Source organism: Aotus nancymaae, unplaced genomic scaffold (assembly GCF_030222135.1).
Source record: "Aotus nancymaae isolate 86718 unplaced genomic scaffold, 86718_ANA_hifiasm-v0.15.2.pri h1tg000058l, whole genome shotgun sequence".
Classification (NCBI taxonomy): Eukaryota; Metazoa; Chordata; class Mammalia; order Primates; family Aotidae; genus Aotus; species Aotus nancymaae.
In genome coordinates this window covers 5,190,245-5,208,049 of record NW_026988472.1, presented here as the reverse complement: position 1 = coordinate 5,208,049, position 17,805 = coordinate 5,190,245, and the positions used below count along the sequence as shown (strand labels likewise).

The 17,805-nt window shown below is 43.6% G+C and overlaps 1 protein-coding gene across 1 annotated transcript in view; it reads right to left on the bottom strand.

Annotated features, from left to right (window-relative positions):
- Positions 1–17,805, bottom strand: part of ITIH6 (inter-alpha-trypsin inhibitor heavy chain family member 6) — a 40,491-nt gene that overhangs the window by 13,919 nt on the left and 8,767 nt on the right. Inside the window, exons 5-6 of the mRNA XM_021671546.2 lie at positions 17,406–17,575; positions 2,685–2,801 (exon numbers count right to left, since the gene is read on the bottom strand). Of these exons, the coding sequence (XP_021527221.2) occupies positions 2,685–2,801; positions 17,406–17,575 (287 nt within the window). The remainder of the gene's footprint in view (positions 1–2,684; positions 2,802–17,405; positions 17,576–17,805) is intronic.

Here is a 17,805-nt window from a genome sequence, read left to right as displayed (position 1 = left end):
TCACTGATTCTTTACCCAACCATGTCCAGTCTACTGATGAGTGAATCAAAGACATTCTTCATTCCTGTTACACTATTTCTGATATCCAGCATTTCCCTTTTATTTTCCTAGGATTTTCATGTCTCTGCTTACACTACCATGTTTTGCCCTTATGTGTGGTACACTTTATCCATTAGTGCCCATGGCATATTAATCATGGGTTTTTAAATTCTTGGTTTATTCCATTAAAAAATTGGCAAAGGACACGAACAGATACTTCTGAAAAGAAGACATAAATGTAGACGACAAGCATATGAAAAAAATGCTTAACATCACTGATCATTAGAGAAATGGAAATCAAAACCACAATGAGATACCACATCAGTCAGAATGGCTATTACTAAAAAATAAATAAAAAAAAAACCCAAACAGATACTGGCAAGGTGTGGAGAAAAGAGAATGGTTATATACTGTTGGTGAGAGTGTACATTACTTCAGCCACTGCAGAAGACAGTGTGGCCATTCATCAAGTATCTAAAAACAGAAATACCATTCGACCCAGCAATCTCATTACTGGGTATATACCCAAAGGAATATACATCATTCTACCATAAAGACACATGCACATATATGTTCACTGCAGCACTATTCACAATAGCAAAGACATGGAATCAACCTAAATGCCCATCAATGGTGGACTGGATAAAGAAATGCGGTACATATATATCATGGAATACTATGCAGCCTTAAAAAAGAATGAAATCCTGTCCTTTGCAGGAACAGGGATGGGAGCTGGAGGCAATCATCCTAAGTGAGTTAATACAGGAACAGAAAACCAATGCTGCATGTTCTCACTTATCAGTGGGAGCTAAACATTGAATACACATGTACACAAAGAAGTGAACAACAGACACTGGGGCCTACTTGAGGGTGGAGGGTCGGAGAAGGGTGAAGATTGAAAAATGACCTATTATGTCCTGTGCTCATTACCTGGGTGACAAAATAATCTGTACACCAAACATCTGCAACACTCGATTTACCCACGTAACAAACCTGCGCAGGTATCCACTGAACCGAAAATAAAAGTTGGAAAAAATCTGTCAATCAAAAATAAAATTGTTTGATAATTTCAACATCTCTGACATATTGAAGTCTGGCTGTGATGTTTGTTTTCTCTCTTCAGACAGTGTTTTTCTCCTTTTATCATGCCTTCTCATTGTAGATTGAAAGCCAGACATGATGTATCAGGTAAAAGGAACTAAACTGAATGGCATTTAGTGTTAGGTTTTAAGTTTATCTGGCTACAAGTTAGGTAATGTTTCCTGTTTGGAGCAGTTTTAGGTGTCAGAGGCCAAAATTAACACTTTTTTTTTTTGACAGGGTCTTGCTCTGTTGCTCTTTAGGAGTAGTGGTGTGATCTTGGCTCATTGCAAGCTCCACCTGCTGGGCTCAAGCCATCCCCCAAATGCAGCCTCCTCAGTAGCTGGGACTACGGGTGCACACCATCACGCGTAGCTAATTTTTGTATTTTTCATAGAGACAGAGTTTTGCCATGTTGCCCAGGCTGGCCTCAAATTCCTGAGCTCAAGTGATCCGCCTACCTCAGCCTCCCAAAGTGCTAGGATTACAAGTGTGAGCCACTGTGTCTGGCCACAATTACTTCTAATGTCGTATTTTGGTTATTTCGGTTGTCTTTGGTTTTCCCTAAGAACATTTTCTTAAATAGGATTTGAGCTTGTAGTTCAATCAGCTGTAACTTTCTGTTATTGTAGAGAAGCACAGTTGATATGGTGATAATGTGTGGAGTGAGAGGAAGCATTCTATACTCTTATGGGGAGGTCGCAGTCTTTCAGTGAATTGGTGTCCCTGGGATACAAACTTACAGGGGTTTCTGAGATTTTACCCCTCTTGAGTGAAAGAAGAAGGCTAGAAAGGGCTGGATTTGGGGAGACTCATCCCTCTACACTGGGGCTTGGGAGCTGGCTTGGGGTACTACCCATTTTTTCTCAGGTTGCTTGACTCTGGTAACACAAACTCAGTCTTTGGTTCCAAGGGCCCCATGACTGAAAGATTAAGGAACAAAAGCTATACATTTGCAAGACACCAGAACAAAGAGCTCCAGAGTATTATGGTATGAGATGCTGCTTGCAGAACTTCAAGGATTCAGAGGATAAAGTCAAAGCTTCCTTGGTCTATGGCCTCTGATCCATGGGCACAGTGGTAGAACTGCAACAAGATTAAAATCAATATGGCTCCCAACTCTATGGTTTCTAATTCTATAATGCCAGTACTCTATACTATTAGGCCTTTAAAGTAAAATTTAAAAAGTTAACAAAGACTCAAACCTTGTGGTCTGAAGAAGAATGAGAGTCTCTGTGACCTAAGGTTTTCTTACTTCAGTATTCTAGGATCCTGAGGTGCTCTAGCTTGAGGGTCCTCTATGACCCTGGGCTTTTGTGGTTGAGGGTCTCAATGGCTTCAGTCTTCATAAACCAATGTGTCAATGTTCTTAGGACTCTATGGCTCCAGGTCCACAGGCTCCTGTTAGGTAAGATACCGGGGCCCTAGGGTAGGTTCAAGCCTGTAACACTCAATGGTCACGGGATGGTGGGACCTCTGTACCCAGGGTCCCATTGTTACCACGCTCTCTGCTTTCTGGTTCTTCTGATACTTGAACTAAGAAAGATTTCCAGAATCCTTCTTACCTGCTTCATCTTGGTACCAAACATGGAGCCGCTTGCATCAATAACAAAAACCACATTCTTCTCAATAGGTGGAAGGCTTCTGGGGGCAAAGTAGTGAACGAAATAGCCATCGTAAATCTGGACCAAAAAGAAGTAAAACCAAGAAGGACTGTGAAAGCCAATCTAAATCAGGTCCCCTCTTATTCTCCTGCATAACACTCTGAGGTTTGCTTCCCAGGACCTCTCACTTTTTAAACAGACTTGGGTGTGACTGTTTGCTCACTGTCCATCTCCTTCACTAGAACTGTGTCTCTGCTATTCAGACCTTCATCCCGGGGCCTGCCCCACAGCTATGGAGGGAATGAGACTGGCATGTAGCCCAGAATTCCAAGGATTAGGATCTCTGTAATATATGAGTTCCTGTCTGTGAGAGAGTTGGGCTTGCACAGCCTTGAGAGTCCCTAGGGATATTTTGCCTGAGCTGCAGAAACTCCAAGTATTGTTTTAACCTCCCCATATAGAGTGAGCCTGGGGCCCAGCTCTTTGCTGCCAGGGGCTGGAAGTTGCAAGGCCTCCCTCTCCTCCTAAAACCTCCTTTCTGCTGTTGCTGGGCAGAACAGGGAGAGGAGGAGGAAGCCTAAGCTGAGTGCGCTGTTTATTCAGAGAGGATTGGTTACTCCAGGTACAGATGCCTTGGGCTGTTCTGGATGTGATTGGCTGCCAACTCCCCTCCCCCACTCCATTCCTCCCTCTGCAGAGACTGGGGGCTGGGACAGCTGAGGGAAGGGGAGGGGAGCTGGGAAGGCCTCTCAGGACCTGTGTCTGTTCAGCTCAGGGATGTCTGTGCTGGCTGAGGGTCTGTGCTCCCTGTGCTCCTGTGAAGCTGAAACCGGCTCTGCGCAGGGTCACAGGCTTGTGCTCCTCTCTGCCCTTCAGGCACACTCTGACCACAAGGCTGGACGTTGCCTCTTCCCTCTCAGGGGGAAAGAGGAGATGGGAGGACATCCTGCTCTTCCCCCTCCACCTTGGCCTTTGAATTAATTCACGTGTGCAATTGCAGCCTCTGTCTCCACTAATCCTGTCACTCTGGTACAGTTCCAAAAGGCCTGCGTCACCCACGTTACAACTGCCCAAGCTAAGAGCAGAACCCAGTGGCCTCTGCACACTTCCCACACCTGGGCCACTGAGAGCTTCTGGGAAAATAATGCCTACCTTTCCCTGATCCCATGCCCACCGGGGCCCCCACTCCCTATCACATAACTCAGGGGCAGGACCCTGTTCACCAACCTCTCCCAGTCACCTCAGCAGTCATTCCATCCCACCCACCTGATTCAGGAAGAAAATTAAGAGCACGGGACCAGGGACACTTTGACTGCTCACCCCACCCTTGTACAGGGTCCACATTCCCACGTACCTCCTCCCTTAGTCTAAGGACAAAGAGGTGCTGCCTTGGACCCCACTCACACCAAGTGCCCAGCCCCACCTCTAATCCTCAGGTCCCCTCTCTCCAACCTTCTTCAACATGTACCCTACTGGGTCTTCCTTGGAATATAGAATTTTATTGTCTTTTCCATCCACTAAGACTAGCTCTCGTTCCCAATCCACTCCCAAACTTCTCTCTAGCCTCTTTTTTCCCTGAAGCATCACAGACTGAGAAAGTGGACATCCTCAATGGGCTCAAGTGCAGATCACTCCTGGGGACCACCACAGGCTGGCTCCTGTGCCCATCCCGCATGAACACTTCCCTCACTAAAGACAACTGTGACTAGTTGCCTCCAAACTCAATGGCTGGGAGAGAAGTGAAGCAAGATAGTGGAATAGAAGCCCTCACTGATCGCTCACCTCCCAAGGAAGGACACCAATTTAACAGCCATCTACATATTTTTAAAAAAAAGCACCTTCAAAAGAACCGAAAATCAGGTGAGCATTCAGTAGCTGATTTTAACTTCATATCGATGAAAGAGGCACTGAAGCGGTAGAAAGAACAGTCTTAAATTGCTGACGCTATCCCTACCCCACCCTCCACCTCTGCCCCCAGCAGCAGTGGCATGGTGTGGAAGAGCATTTCTGTGTGTTGGGGGAGGGAGAGTGCAGCAATTGTGAGGCATTGGACCTCAGTGTTGTTCTGTTAGAGCAGTAAAAAAAACTAAACCAAACTCAGCTGATGCCTGCACATGGAGGGATCATTTAAAACAGACCTAGCTACAGATGAATTACCCATGTCAGCATGTCAGCATGTCAGCAGTTGGCCCTTGAGTTCCTGCAAGCCTTGCCACCATGGGCTAAAGTTTTCTAGGACTCTAAATAAACTTGAAAGACAGTCTAAGCACAAGGACTGCAACTCCTAGGAGGAGTCTAGTGCTGAACTAGGCCCAGAGACAGTGCACTTAGCGGGCACAAAACCTACTGAGACACCAGCTGGGGCAGCTAAGGGAGTGCTGGCGTCACCCCTCCTCTAACCCCAGGTTCCACAACTTGTGGCTCCAAAAGAGACCACTTCATTCTGCTTGAGGACAGGAGAGGGAAGAGTGGAAACGACTTCGTCTTATTATCTTGTATACCAGCTCAGCCGCAGCAGGATAAAGTAAATGATATATTGCCAGAAAGCTTAAGTATCAGCTTGACCACAAAGGTATAGAGCACCAGACAGGCTCTTGGGGTCCTAGATTCTAGGCATTGGCTCTTGGATGGTCTAGAATCCAACTTCTGGGCCTGCTCTAGTCCAGAGAAGAGCCTATTGCCCTGAAAGGTGAGGCTAATGATAGGCAGCATACACCACAAGCTGACTGAAGAGCCTTTGGGCCTTAAGGGAACATTGGTGGTAGTCTGTCAGTACTCCTTGTGAGCCTGTGGTGGCAGTTTCCATGAGGTGAGGTGCTTCTGCCTTTGAAAAAGGAAGGGAAGAGTAGGAAGAACTGTATTTTGTGGTTTGACTGCCAGTTTAGCAGCAGGACAATAGAACATTAGGTAGAATTCTAAGGTGTTTGACTCTAGTCTCTGGCTCCTGAATGACACTTCTGGATCCACCTGGGGCCAGAGGGAATTCACTATCCCAAAGCAATGGATACAAGCCTGGTTGGTTTTGACACTTTCTGATTGTATAGCCCCAAGGTCTTGATTAAACAGAGGCAGAATCCAGGAGGTGGTTACAGTAGACTTTGGGCGAGACCCAGTACTGTGCTGGCTTCAAGTCTGACCCAGTGCAGTCATAGTGGTGGTGGCCACAGGAGTGCTTGTGTCGATCCACCCCAGCTTCAGGTGGCTCCCAACAGAGAGAGAGAGAGAGAGAGAGAGACAGAGAGAGAGAGAGAGAGAGAGAGAGAGAGAGAGAGAGAGAGACTGACTCTGTTTGTTTGGAAGAAAGTAAGGGAAGTGAGTAATGGAGAGTATTCCTCCAAACTCAATGGATGGGAGAATTCTCTCCATTTTCTGCCTAGTAATGGAGAGAATTCTCCCAGATATTGTTCAAGACTATCAAGACAATGCTTCTATGAATCTGCAAGAACCACAGCATTACTAGGCTTGGGGTGCCCCCTAAAGCAGATACAGCTTAGATCACAACATGTACGTACATTTGGATATCTGGAAAGTCTTCCCAAGATGGATGGGTACAAACAAGACCAGACTGTGAAGGCAATAATAAATACCTAACTTTTAAATGCCCAGACACAGAAGAACATCTAAAAGTATCAAGATAATCCAGGAAAACATGACATTACCAAATGAACTAAATAAGTCAACAGGGACCAATTCTGAAGAAATAGAGATATGTGACCTTTCAAACAGAGAATTCAAAATAGCTGTATTGAGGAAACTCAAAGAAATTTGAGATAACACAGAGAAGACATTCAGAATTCTATCAGATTAAAGTAACAAAGAGATTGAAATAATTTAAAGAACCAAGTAGAAATTCTGGGAAATGCAATTGACATGCTGAAGAATACACCAGAGTCTTTTTATTTTTTATTTTTTTTAAAACAGAGTCTCCCTCTGTCACCCAGGCTAGAGTGCAGTGGCATGATGTTGGCTCACTGCAACCTCTGCCTCCTGGGTTTAAGTGATTCTCCTGCCTCAGCCTCCTGAGTAGCTGGGATTACAGGCATGTGCCACCATGCCTGGCTAACTTTTGTATTTTCAGTACAGTGTTTCATCATTTTGTCCAGGCTGGTCTCAAAGTTCTGGCCTCAAGTGGTCAACCTGTCTCAGCATCCCAAAGTGCTGGGATTACAGGCATGAGCCACTGTGCCTGGCCTGTACCAGTCTTTTAAAAGCAGACTTGTTCAAGCAGATAAAACAATTAGTGAATTACAAGATAGGCTATTTGAAAGCAAACACTCAGAGGAGACAAAAGAAAAAAGAATAAGAAGCAATGAAGGCTGCCTACAGGATCCAGAAAATAGCCACAGACAGGCAAATCTAAGAGTTAGTGGCCCTAATGAGGAAATAGAGAAAGAGATAGGGGTAGGGTAGAAAGTTTATTCAAAGGGATAATAACAGAGAACTTCCCAAACCCAGAGAAAGACATCAATATCCAGATACAAGAAGGCGATAAAACACCAAGTAGATTTTACCCAAAAAGTACAACTTTGAGGCATTTAATAATCAAACTCCCAAAGGTCAAGGATAAAGAAAGAATCCTAAAAGCAGCAAGAGACGAGAAACAAATAACAGACAATACATCTCCAATATTTCTGTCAGCAGACTTTTCAGGGGAATCCTTAAAGGCCAACAGAAAGTGTCATGACATTTAAAATGCTGAAGGAAAAACTACTTTTACCCTAGAATACTGTATCTGGAGAAAATATCTCTCAAACATGAAGGAGAAATAAAGAGTCTCCCAGACAAAAAAGAGCTGAGGGATTTCATAAATGCCAGACCTGTCCTACAAGAAATACTAAAGGGAGTACTTGAATCAGAAAGAAAAAAACATTACTGAGCAATAAATAATCACCTGAAGATATAAAACTTACTGGTAATAGTAAGTACGCAGAAAAACACAAAATATTATAACACCATAACAGTGGGGTGTAAACCACTCTTACACTAAGAAGACAGACTAAATGATGACCCAATCAAAAATACTAACTGCAACAACTTTTCAGGACATAGTACAATAAGATATACATAGAAACAACAAAGAAATAAAAAGCAGGAGGACGAAGTTAAGGCATAGAGTTTTTATTAATTTTCTTTTTAATTGTTAGTGCAAACAGTGTTCAGTTGTCAGCTTAAAAGAATGGTTTATAAGACAGCATTTACAAGCCTCGTGGTAACCTCAAAACAAAAAACACACAACAGATACACAGAAAATTTAAAGTAAGAAACTGAATCATATCACCAAAGAAAATCACCTTGCTAAAAGAAAGACAGGAAGGAAAAAAGAGAAGGATGAGCAGACCACAAAAAATAGGAAAACCAATAACAAAATGGCAGGAATAAGTCCTTACTTGTCAATAATAACATTGAATGTAAATGGGCTAAACTCTCCAATCAAAAGACATAGAGTTGCTGAATGGATTTAAAAAAATAAGATCCACTGATCTGTTGCCTCTAAGAAAAACACTTCATCTATAAAGACACACATAGACTAAAAATAAAGGGATGGAAGATGATATTCCATGCCAATGGAAACAAAAAAAAGGAAGAAAGAAAAGATGAGGAGGAGCTATATGGAGACATTATCTACAAGAAGAGACAAAGAAGGGGTCTGATGATGATAAAGGGGTCTATTTGGCAAGAGGATATAACAATTGTGAAAATATATGTACCTAATACTGGAGAACCAAGATACATAAAGTAAATATTATTAGAGCTAAAGAGAGAGACAGACTCCAATATGATAATTGCTAGAGTCCTCAAGACCCCACATTCAGCACTGGACATCTTGCAGACAGAAATCAACAAGGAAACATCAGACTTAGTCTGCACTATAGATCAGAAACCTAACAGATACTTACAGAACACTTCATCCAATGGTGGCAGAATATGCATTATTTTCTTCAGCACATGGTTCATTCTCAAAGATACACCATATATTAGGTCACAAAACAAGTCTGAAAATGCAAAACAATTGAATACCATCAAGGACCTTCTCTGACCACAGTGGAATAGCACTAGAAATCAATAGCAAGAGGAAGTTTGGAAGCTACAGAAAGACATGCTCCTGAATGAACAGTGGGTCAATGAAGAAATTCAGAAAGAGATTGAAAAATTTCTCAAAACAGGTGACAATGGAGAAACAATATACCAAAATCTGTGGGATACAGCAAAAGCAGGACTCAGAGGGAACTTTATAGCTACAAGTGCCTACACCACATAAGAAGAAAAATGTAAACAACATAACGATGCATCTTAAGGACCTAGAAAAGCAAGAGCAAACTAAATCCAAAACTACTAGAAGAAAACAAATAATAAGGATTAGAGCACAAATAAAGAAATTGAAATGAAGAAAACAATACAAAAGATCAAGGAAACAAAAAGAGTTTTTTTTTTTTTAAAGTTCAACAAAATCGACAAATCTCTACTCAGACTAGCTAAAAAAAGAGAAGATCCAAATAAATAAAATCAGAGATAAAAATGTGGACATTACAAAATGACACTGCAGAAATTCAAAGGATCATTAGTGCCTACTATGAGCAATTATATGCCAATAAGTTAGAAAATCTAGAAGAGAGTAGAGAACCCAGAAATAAGGCCACACACCTACAACTATCTGATCTTTGACAAACCTGACAAAAAGAAGCAATGAGGAAAGTGTTTCCTATTCAGTAAATGGTGCTGGGATAACTGGCAAGCCATTTGCGGAAAAATAAAACTGCACCCCTTCCTCACACCATACACAAAAATGAACTCAAGATGGTTTAAAAACTTAAATGTAAAACCTAAAACTATAAAAAACCTGGAAGACAACCTAGGCAATACCATTCTGGACATAGGAAAGGGTAAAGATTTCATGATGAAGATGCCAAAAGCAGTTGCAACAAAAGCAAAAATGGACATTTGGGATCCAATTAAACTAAACAGCTTCTAAATAGCAAAGGAAACTATCAACACAGTGAACAGACATAAGAAAATGTTTGCAAACTATGCATCTGACAAAGGTCTAATATGCAGCATCTATAAGGAACTTAAACAAATTTGCAAGAAAAAACAAACAGCCACATTAAAAAGTAAGGAAAGGGATGAACAGACACTTCTCAGAAGAAGACATACATGCAGCTAACAATCATATGAAGAAAAAGCTCAACATTGCTGATCATTAGAAAAACACAAATAAAAACCACAATGAGATATCATCTCACAACCAGTCAGAATGGCTACTATTAAAAAGTCCAAAAACAACAGATATAGGCAAGGTTGCAGAGAAAACAGAATGCTTAAACACTGTTGATGAGAGTGTAAATTAGTTCCATCAATATGGAAGACAGTGTGGCGATTCCTCAAAAACCTAAAATCAGAAATAACATTTGACCCAGCAATCCCATTACTGGGTATATAATCACAGGGGTATATGTTTTTCTATTATAAAGACACATGCATATGTATGTCCATTGCAGCACTATATACAATGGCAAAAACATGGAATCAACCTAAATGTCCATCAATGATAGACTGGATAAGAAAATATGGTAAATATACACCATGAAATAGTATGCAACCATTAAAAACAATGAGATTGTTTTTAACAGGAACAGAGAAGAAGCTGGAGGTCATTATCCTTAGCAAACTAACACAGAAACAGAAAACCAAATACTGCATGTCCTCAATTATGAGTGGGAGCTAAGTGATAAGAACACATGGACACATAGAGGGGAACAACACCCCCTGGGGCCTGTCAGAGGATGGAGGGTGGTAGGAGAGTGAGAATCAGGAAAAATAACTAATGGGGCCAGACGCGGTGGCTCACACCTGTAATCCCAGCACTTTGGGAGGCCAAGGCAGGCAGCTCACCTGAGGTTGGGAGTTTGAGACCAGAATGACCAACATGGAGAAACCTCGTCTCTACAAAAAATACAAAATTAGCTGGGCATGCTGGTGTATGCCTGTGATCCCAGCTATTCGGGAGGCTGAGGCAGGAGAATCGCTTGAATTCAGGAGGCCGAGGTTGCTGTGAGCCAAGATTGCACCATTGCACTCCAGCCTGGGCAACAATAGCGAAACTCTGTCTCAAAACAAACAAACAAACAAACAAGCAAAAATAACTAATGGACTGGGCATGGTGGCTCATGCCTGTAATTCCAGCACTTTGAGAGGCCGAGGCAGGTGATTGCCTTAGGTCAGGAGTTTGAGACCAGCCTGGCCAACATAGTGAAACCTTGTCTCTACTAAAAATACAAAAAAAAGAAAAAAAAAATTAGCTGGGCGTGGTGGCAGGTGCCTGGAATCCCAGCTACTTGGGAGGCTGAGGCAGAAGAATCGCTTGAACCCAAGAGGCGGGGTTGCATTTAGCCAAGATTGCACCATTGCACTCCAGACTGGGCAAAAAGAGCGAAACTCCATCTCAAAATAAATAAATAAATAAATAAATAAATAAAACTAATAATAATTAATGGGTACTAGGGTTAATACCAGGGTGACAAAATAATCTGTGCAACAAACCCCCATGACCCACATTTACCTATATAACAAACCTGCATGTGTACCCCTGAACATAAAAGTTAAATTAACAAAAAGAAAATCTAGAACAAATGGACAAATTCTTAGACATATACAACCTACCATGAGTGAAGCATGAAGAAATTCGCAGCACAAACAGAACAATAACACACAACAGGATCAAAGCTATGGTAAAAAGTATCCCGGTAAAGAAAGGCCAGGACCTGATGACTTCATGGCTGAATTCTACAACACAGTTATACTTATTTTTGTTGTTGTTGTTTATTTTTGTCTTTTTGTTGTTTTCCTTTTTGTGGAGAATGGGGTCTCGCTATATTGCCCAGGCAGGTCTCGAACTCCTAGGCCCAAGCTATCCTCCCTCCTCTGCCTCCCTAAGAGCTGGGATTACAGGCATGAGCCACAGCACCCAGCTCTACAAAACAGTTTAAGAAGAACTAATACCAATCCTACTCAAACTATTCCAAAAAATAGAGGAGGATGGAATACTTCCAAACTCATTCTACATGACCAGTATTGCCCTGATACTGAAACCAGACAAAAGAGACATCAAAAAATGAAAACTATAGGCCAATGACTCTGATGAATATGGATGCACACATCTGCAACAAAATACTAGCAAATTGAACTCAATGACACATTCAAAAGATCATCATGACCAAGTGGGATTTATCACTGAGATGTAAGGATGGGTGAACATATGCAAAGCAATGTGATATATTCTATCAACTGAATGAAGGACAAAAACCATATGATCATTTCAATTAATGCTGAAAAAGCATTTAATAAGACTCAACAGTTCTTCATGACAAAAACCTTCAAAACGCTGGGAATAGAAGGAACATACCCCAACATAATAAAAGCCATATATGACAGACCCACAGCTAGTATCATACCGAATGGGGAAAAACTGAAAGCCTTTCCCCTAAGGTGTGGAGCATGACACAGATGCCCACTTTCACCACTGTTGTTCAACAAAGTTCTGGAAGGCCTACCTAGAGCAATCAGACGAGAAAAAGAAGTAAAGGGCATCTGAATTGGAAAGGAAGAAATCAAGTCATCCTTGTTTGCAGATGATATGATCTTATACTTAGAAACCCCTAAAGATCCTACAAAAAATATTAGAACTGATAAACAAATGCAGTAGAGTTGCAGGGTACAAAATCAACAAAACAAAATCACTAGCATTTGTATATGCCAACTGAACAATCTGAAAAAGAAATTTGAAAAGAAATCCCATTCATAATAGGCACAAATAAAATTAAGTACTAGGAATTAACCAAAGAAGTGAAACATTTCTGTAATGAAAAGTATAAAACACTGTTAAAGGAAATTGAAGAGGACACACACAAAAAAATGGAAAGATATTCCATATTCATGGATTGGAAGAATCAATATTGTTAAAATGTCCATACTACCTAAAGCAATCTACAGATTCAAAGCAACCTTTATCAAAATCCCAAAGACATTCTTTACAGTCATTGAAAAAACAATTCTAAAATTTAAATGGAACCAGAAAAGACCCAGAATAGCCAAAGCTATCCTAAGCCAAAAAGAACGAAACTGGAGGAATCACATTGTCTAACTTCAAATTACACTGCAGAGTAATAGCAACACAAACAGATTGGTACTGGGATAGAAATAGACACATAGACTTATGGAAAAGAATAGAGAACTCAGAAATACACTAATCTATAGTGAACTGATTTTCAACACAGGTGCCAAGAACATACACTGGGGAAAGAACAGTCTCTGCAATAAATGGTGTTGGGAAAACTGGCTATCCATATGTAGAATAATGAAACGAGACCTCTCTCACATCATATCCAAAAATCAAATCCAAATAGATTAAAGACTTAAATCCCAGACCTCAAACTATGATGCTATTAATACTACAAGAAAACCTTGGGGAAATCTCCAGGGCATTGGTCTGTGCAAAAATTTCTTGAATAATGCCCAATAAGCACAGGCAACCATACTAAAAGTGGACAAACGGGATTACATCAAGTTAAAAAACTTCCACACAGCAAGGGAAATGATCAACAAAGTGAAGAGACAACCCACAGAATGGGACAAAATATTTTCAAAATACTCATCTCGCCAGGGATTAATAACCAGAATACATAAGGAGCTCAAACAACTCCATAGGAAGAAATTTTAAAATACAATCAAAAAAGGGCAAAAGATGTGAATAGATATTTCTCAAAGGAAGACATACAAATGGCAAACAGACATATGACGAGGTACTCAACATAACTGATCATCGGAGAAGTGAAAATCAAAACTACAGTAAGATATGATCTCACCCCAGCTACCATGGCTTCTACCCAAGAGACAGGCCGTAAGAAATGCTGGCGAGGATGTGGAGAAAAGGGAACCCCATTCATTGTTGGTGGGCATGTAAATTAGTACAACCATATGGAGAACAGTGTGGAGGCTCCAATAAACTAAAACTTGGAGCTTCATCATACAATCCAGCCATTCCACTGCTGGGTATACACCCAAAAGAAAGAAAATCAGTATATCCAAGAGATATCTGCACCCTCCTTTTTATTACAGTCTGTTCGCAATGGCCAAGACTTGGAAACAACGTAAGTGTCCATCGACAGATGAATGGATAAAGAAAATGTGGTACATACACACAATGGAGTACTATTCGGCCATAAAGGAATGAGATCCTGTCATTTGCAACAACATGAATGGAACTGGAGATCATTATGTTACGTGAAATAAGCCAGGCACACGAAAGCAAATCTCGCATGTTGTCACTCATTAGTGGGATCTAAAAAATGAAAGCAGTTGAACTCATGGAGGTAGAGAGTAGAAGATTGGTTAGCAGGGTCTGGTGGGTGTAGGGTAGTGGGGAGATCGGGGGAAGGCAAGGATGGTTAAGGGGTACAAAGAAAAGTGAGAAATAACGAATAAGACTTAGTATCTGATAGCATGACAGGGTGACTATAGTCAATAATAATGTAAGTGTACATTTAAAAGTAAGTCAAAGAGTATAACTGGATTGTTTGTAACACAGGGACAAATGCTTGAGGGGATGGGTACCCCATGATGCAATTATTACGGATCACATGTCTGTAGCAAAACATCTCACTTACCCCGTAAATACATCTACCGTGTACCCACAAAAGTGAAAAATAACAACTTTACTAAAACAAACAAACCCAATGGCTGTATTTTGAGTCTCTTGGGACTGCCTCCCCCGCCCATGTACGTCAATGTTGAACATGGATGACAGATGCTGTCTTCAAAAGGTGTTTTTCGCTGCCATCTGCGACAGCAAGCGCTCCTTATTCTCTACCGCCTCTGTCTGCCCACTCCCTTCGCAGTGCTTCCCAATATTTGTCAGGTCAAAGCATGAAAAGAAAATGATCATGCTGGTGCAGCTCAATGGACTGAACTGCTGGGGACTGGGGCTCTGGGTAGGCTGTGTGCAGTTGATGGGGTGGCCGTGGCCGAGGGGATCCGTAGCTGCTGGATCGGGCCGTTCCACCTCAGCTGTGCCTTGAGGGATCTTCCCTTCTGGCTCCACACACACTCCCTGGGTGACCTCCCTCTGTGGCTTGGCTTCTACCACAGGACCCCTACCAGTCACTTCGAATCTCTTCCCCCATCTAGGGCTCCCACAATTGCCCCTCACCAGTGGGTACACACTCACTGCTGGACCTGGGCCCTGCTTTGTCTCAAGAAACCTCCCATGCATCCTGCCCAAACAGTGAATTCGTTGTCCTGCCCCTACGTGGCCCTTGTATGCCTTCCCAGTCGGAGTCACCATCATCCACATGGTCACTCTGGAGACAAATCTCAGTGTTGCCTTCAATCCTCAAGTGGCCCCCATTCCCTGCAGCCAATCAGCCTCCAATTCCCGTTCCTTTTCTCTGCTGGATACTTCTCCGGGCCACCCTCCTCTTCATGCCTCACTGACCAAGCCCGCGCTCAGGTCTCATTTTTCTCAGGTTTCCCTCTTCTACGTGACCTCTCCCATCCATGCTGCTCAGAGGCAGAGGCTGGGACCCTGTAAACACGACCTTGCAACGTCATTTTCTCTCATGGCTCCCTGGTCACCTACAGGACAAATGCCACGTTCCTCGTGTTGCCCTGCAGGACTCTCCAGCCTTCTGCGTGGCTCTTTGGTTTCTCATCTCACATCTCCGCTCCAGAATGCCAAGCTATTTGTAATTCCCTACACATGCTCGGTGAGTCTTAGCCTGTTTCTTTTCTCGTGCAGCCACCACTTTGCTGGAATGCCTTTCCCTCCCACATGCCGCCTTCCATGGCCCACTTTTATTCATTCCTTAGCACACAGGTCAGCCTTGGTCTTCTCCGGGGAACCTTCTCGGACTGCCTTTCCTCTGCATTATGGCTTCCATCCTACCTTGTGTGTCATGGAAGGGACACTTCTACCCTAGTGCCCGTATTGGGTTCCTGTGTCTTACCCACAGACGATAAGTAGGCTGTATGTGTGATACCCTTTGGAGCTCCCAACGTTGGCCAATACAATAAGGTGTATGACACAGATTAGGTGCCCAGTGATCCCCAGCGGGTTGGACGTGCTGAGCTTTGAATGAGGGGCACACTCAAGTAGGAAGTGGGAGCTGAACTGAGTGCTCCTGGCGGGGTATCAGCAGGGTTCAGGGCTCACGGTGCATGAAAGTTCCTGGTTGTACTAGTCAATGCCTAATCCCATGCCTTCCATCTGTATTTCCACTGCAGGCAGCTGTGGCAATGGTAAAGAATGAACAGCAGAGGAATGCCTCCGTGAACTAAACACACCCACATGGCAGAACACCAGGTTAAAGCCCCTGCTGCCACCTGCTGGCAAGGTACCCTCAGCTCCTATCCTGACAAGAGAATAACTTCTACTCCCCGTACACAACAGACTGAGCCACACCTCTGTGCCTCTGCACATTCCGTTCCTCCTCTCTGCATGCTTTTCCCTTCACCTTATCGACCGACTTGCAGATACATCTGATTCATTTTTCCCATGCTAACTTAAATTCCAACTCCTTTAGGGTGATGGTCCTGAAACCCTCCTCCACTGGCACCCCCACAGAACCCATGACAGACTTACACATAGCACCTAGAACTTTGATGGCTGTCAAGGCTCTGCGTATCTGGCTGCTTCCGGATGGGGAGACGGCAGAGGGAGATGAGTGGCTGTGTCTGACTCACTTCTGAGTTGTCAGAGTCAATGAGTACAGGACTGGCCTAGTCCACATATTCATTCAACAAATGAATGAATGATGCATGAGAAGAGGTTTAACCACAGGACACTTTTAGTCCAGGGCAGACAAAGGAATTGTTGATGGATTGCAGTCATCAAGGAGGAGGTGTTCTGGCAGGGTTTCAGGGACACAAGGATGCTGAGTAGTGGAGCAAGAGGAAGAAGTCATTCTCAGGGCAGCAGCCACCATGAGCAAATGCTCACACAGACGAGAGGCAGGCTCGGGTGCTTTGGAGAAAGGTGTGGTGTGGTGTGGGGCAGCTGGAGGGCGGTTTGTGTGCTGGGGTTGAGAGTCCTGTGGTGGGAGATTCAGGGTGGGACCAGATGTCTCAGGCTACCCTGCGATCCTCATGCTCAAGCCAGACCCCTGGGATCAGTGCTCTGTGCATTCCCGTCTTAGACAGCGTGGGACCTCTGCTGTTTTTCATGAGTGTGGAAGCTCAGAATTGAAGGGCTCCCTGTTTAGGCAGATGACTCTGCTGAAGCAAAAAGGATTGTTAAAAGCCAAGAGAGAGCGAGGAAGCCCCAGAGAACACAGGAGCGCATAGGAGCTGCAGAACGCGTGAGAGCCCATGAGCATGGGCGCCCAATTAGTGGCCAAGGGTTCATCTCTCAGAAGGACTGTCTTCGAGTGGGCTATGACTTGCTTCAGTTAGGGATGGTTCCTCTGAGCACTTGATTCAGTGAAGACAGTTCCAGGTCTCCAACCCTTTGGGGGATTCAATGTGCCTCCCAAGGTTGAAGCCATGTGTCTTTTCACGTCAGCGTATCCTTGTTCGCTAGCTCTCGCTTATCCCTAGGGAAACTAGAGTGAACAACTTGGAGAGGCCCGATCATTGCTCAGGCCTGTCTGGCCCCAGAGCCAACCTTTTCTCCCCTTCCCCAGGCCCCCTCACCTGCACGTCTCCAATGATGTCCTCCATGACCACGTCGTACTGCACCAGGAAGTCGGCCATGATGCCTGAGCCAGAGAAGGCCGACTGATCTTGCAATGTCGGGCAGTAGGTGATTCGAACACAGGTCTCTCCCCTCTCGATCTTGGTGGATGGGGGCGAATCAGCCTCACCTGTACGGGTGGGGAGGATTGGGGCAGGGCTGTGCGGAGGGCTCGCCAGACAAAAGAGCCAGGGAAAGGGCAGCGCAAGGGGTAAAGGGTGCTATGTGGGGAGGGTGAGAAGTGTAGCCCCTGGCCAACCTCTGGTGCCACCTGCCTACAACACCCTTCCACCTGCCCCACACTCCTCTCCCAGTCCCACAGTCAGCTCCTCTCTGCCTCCTCCATCAAGCCCAGCTGGA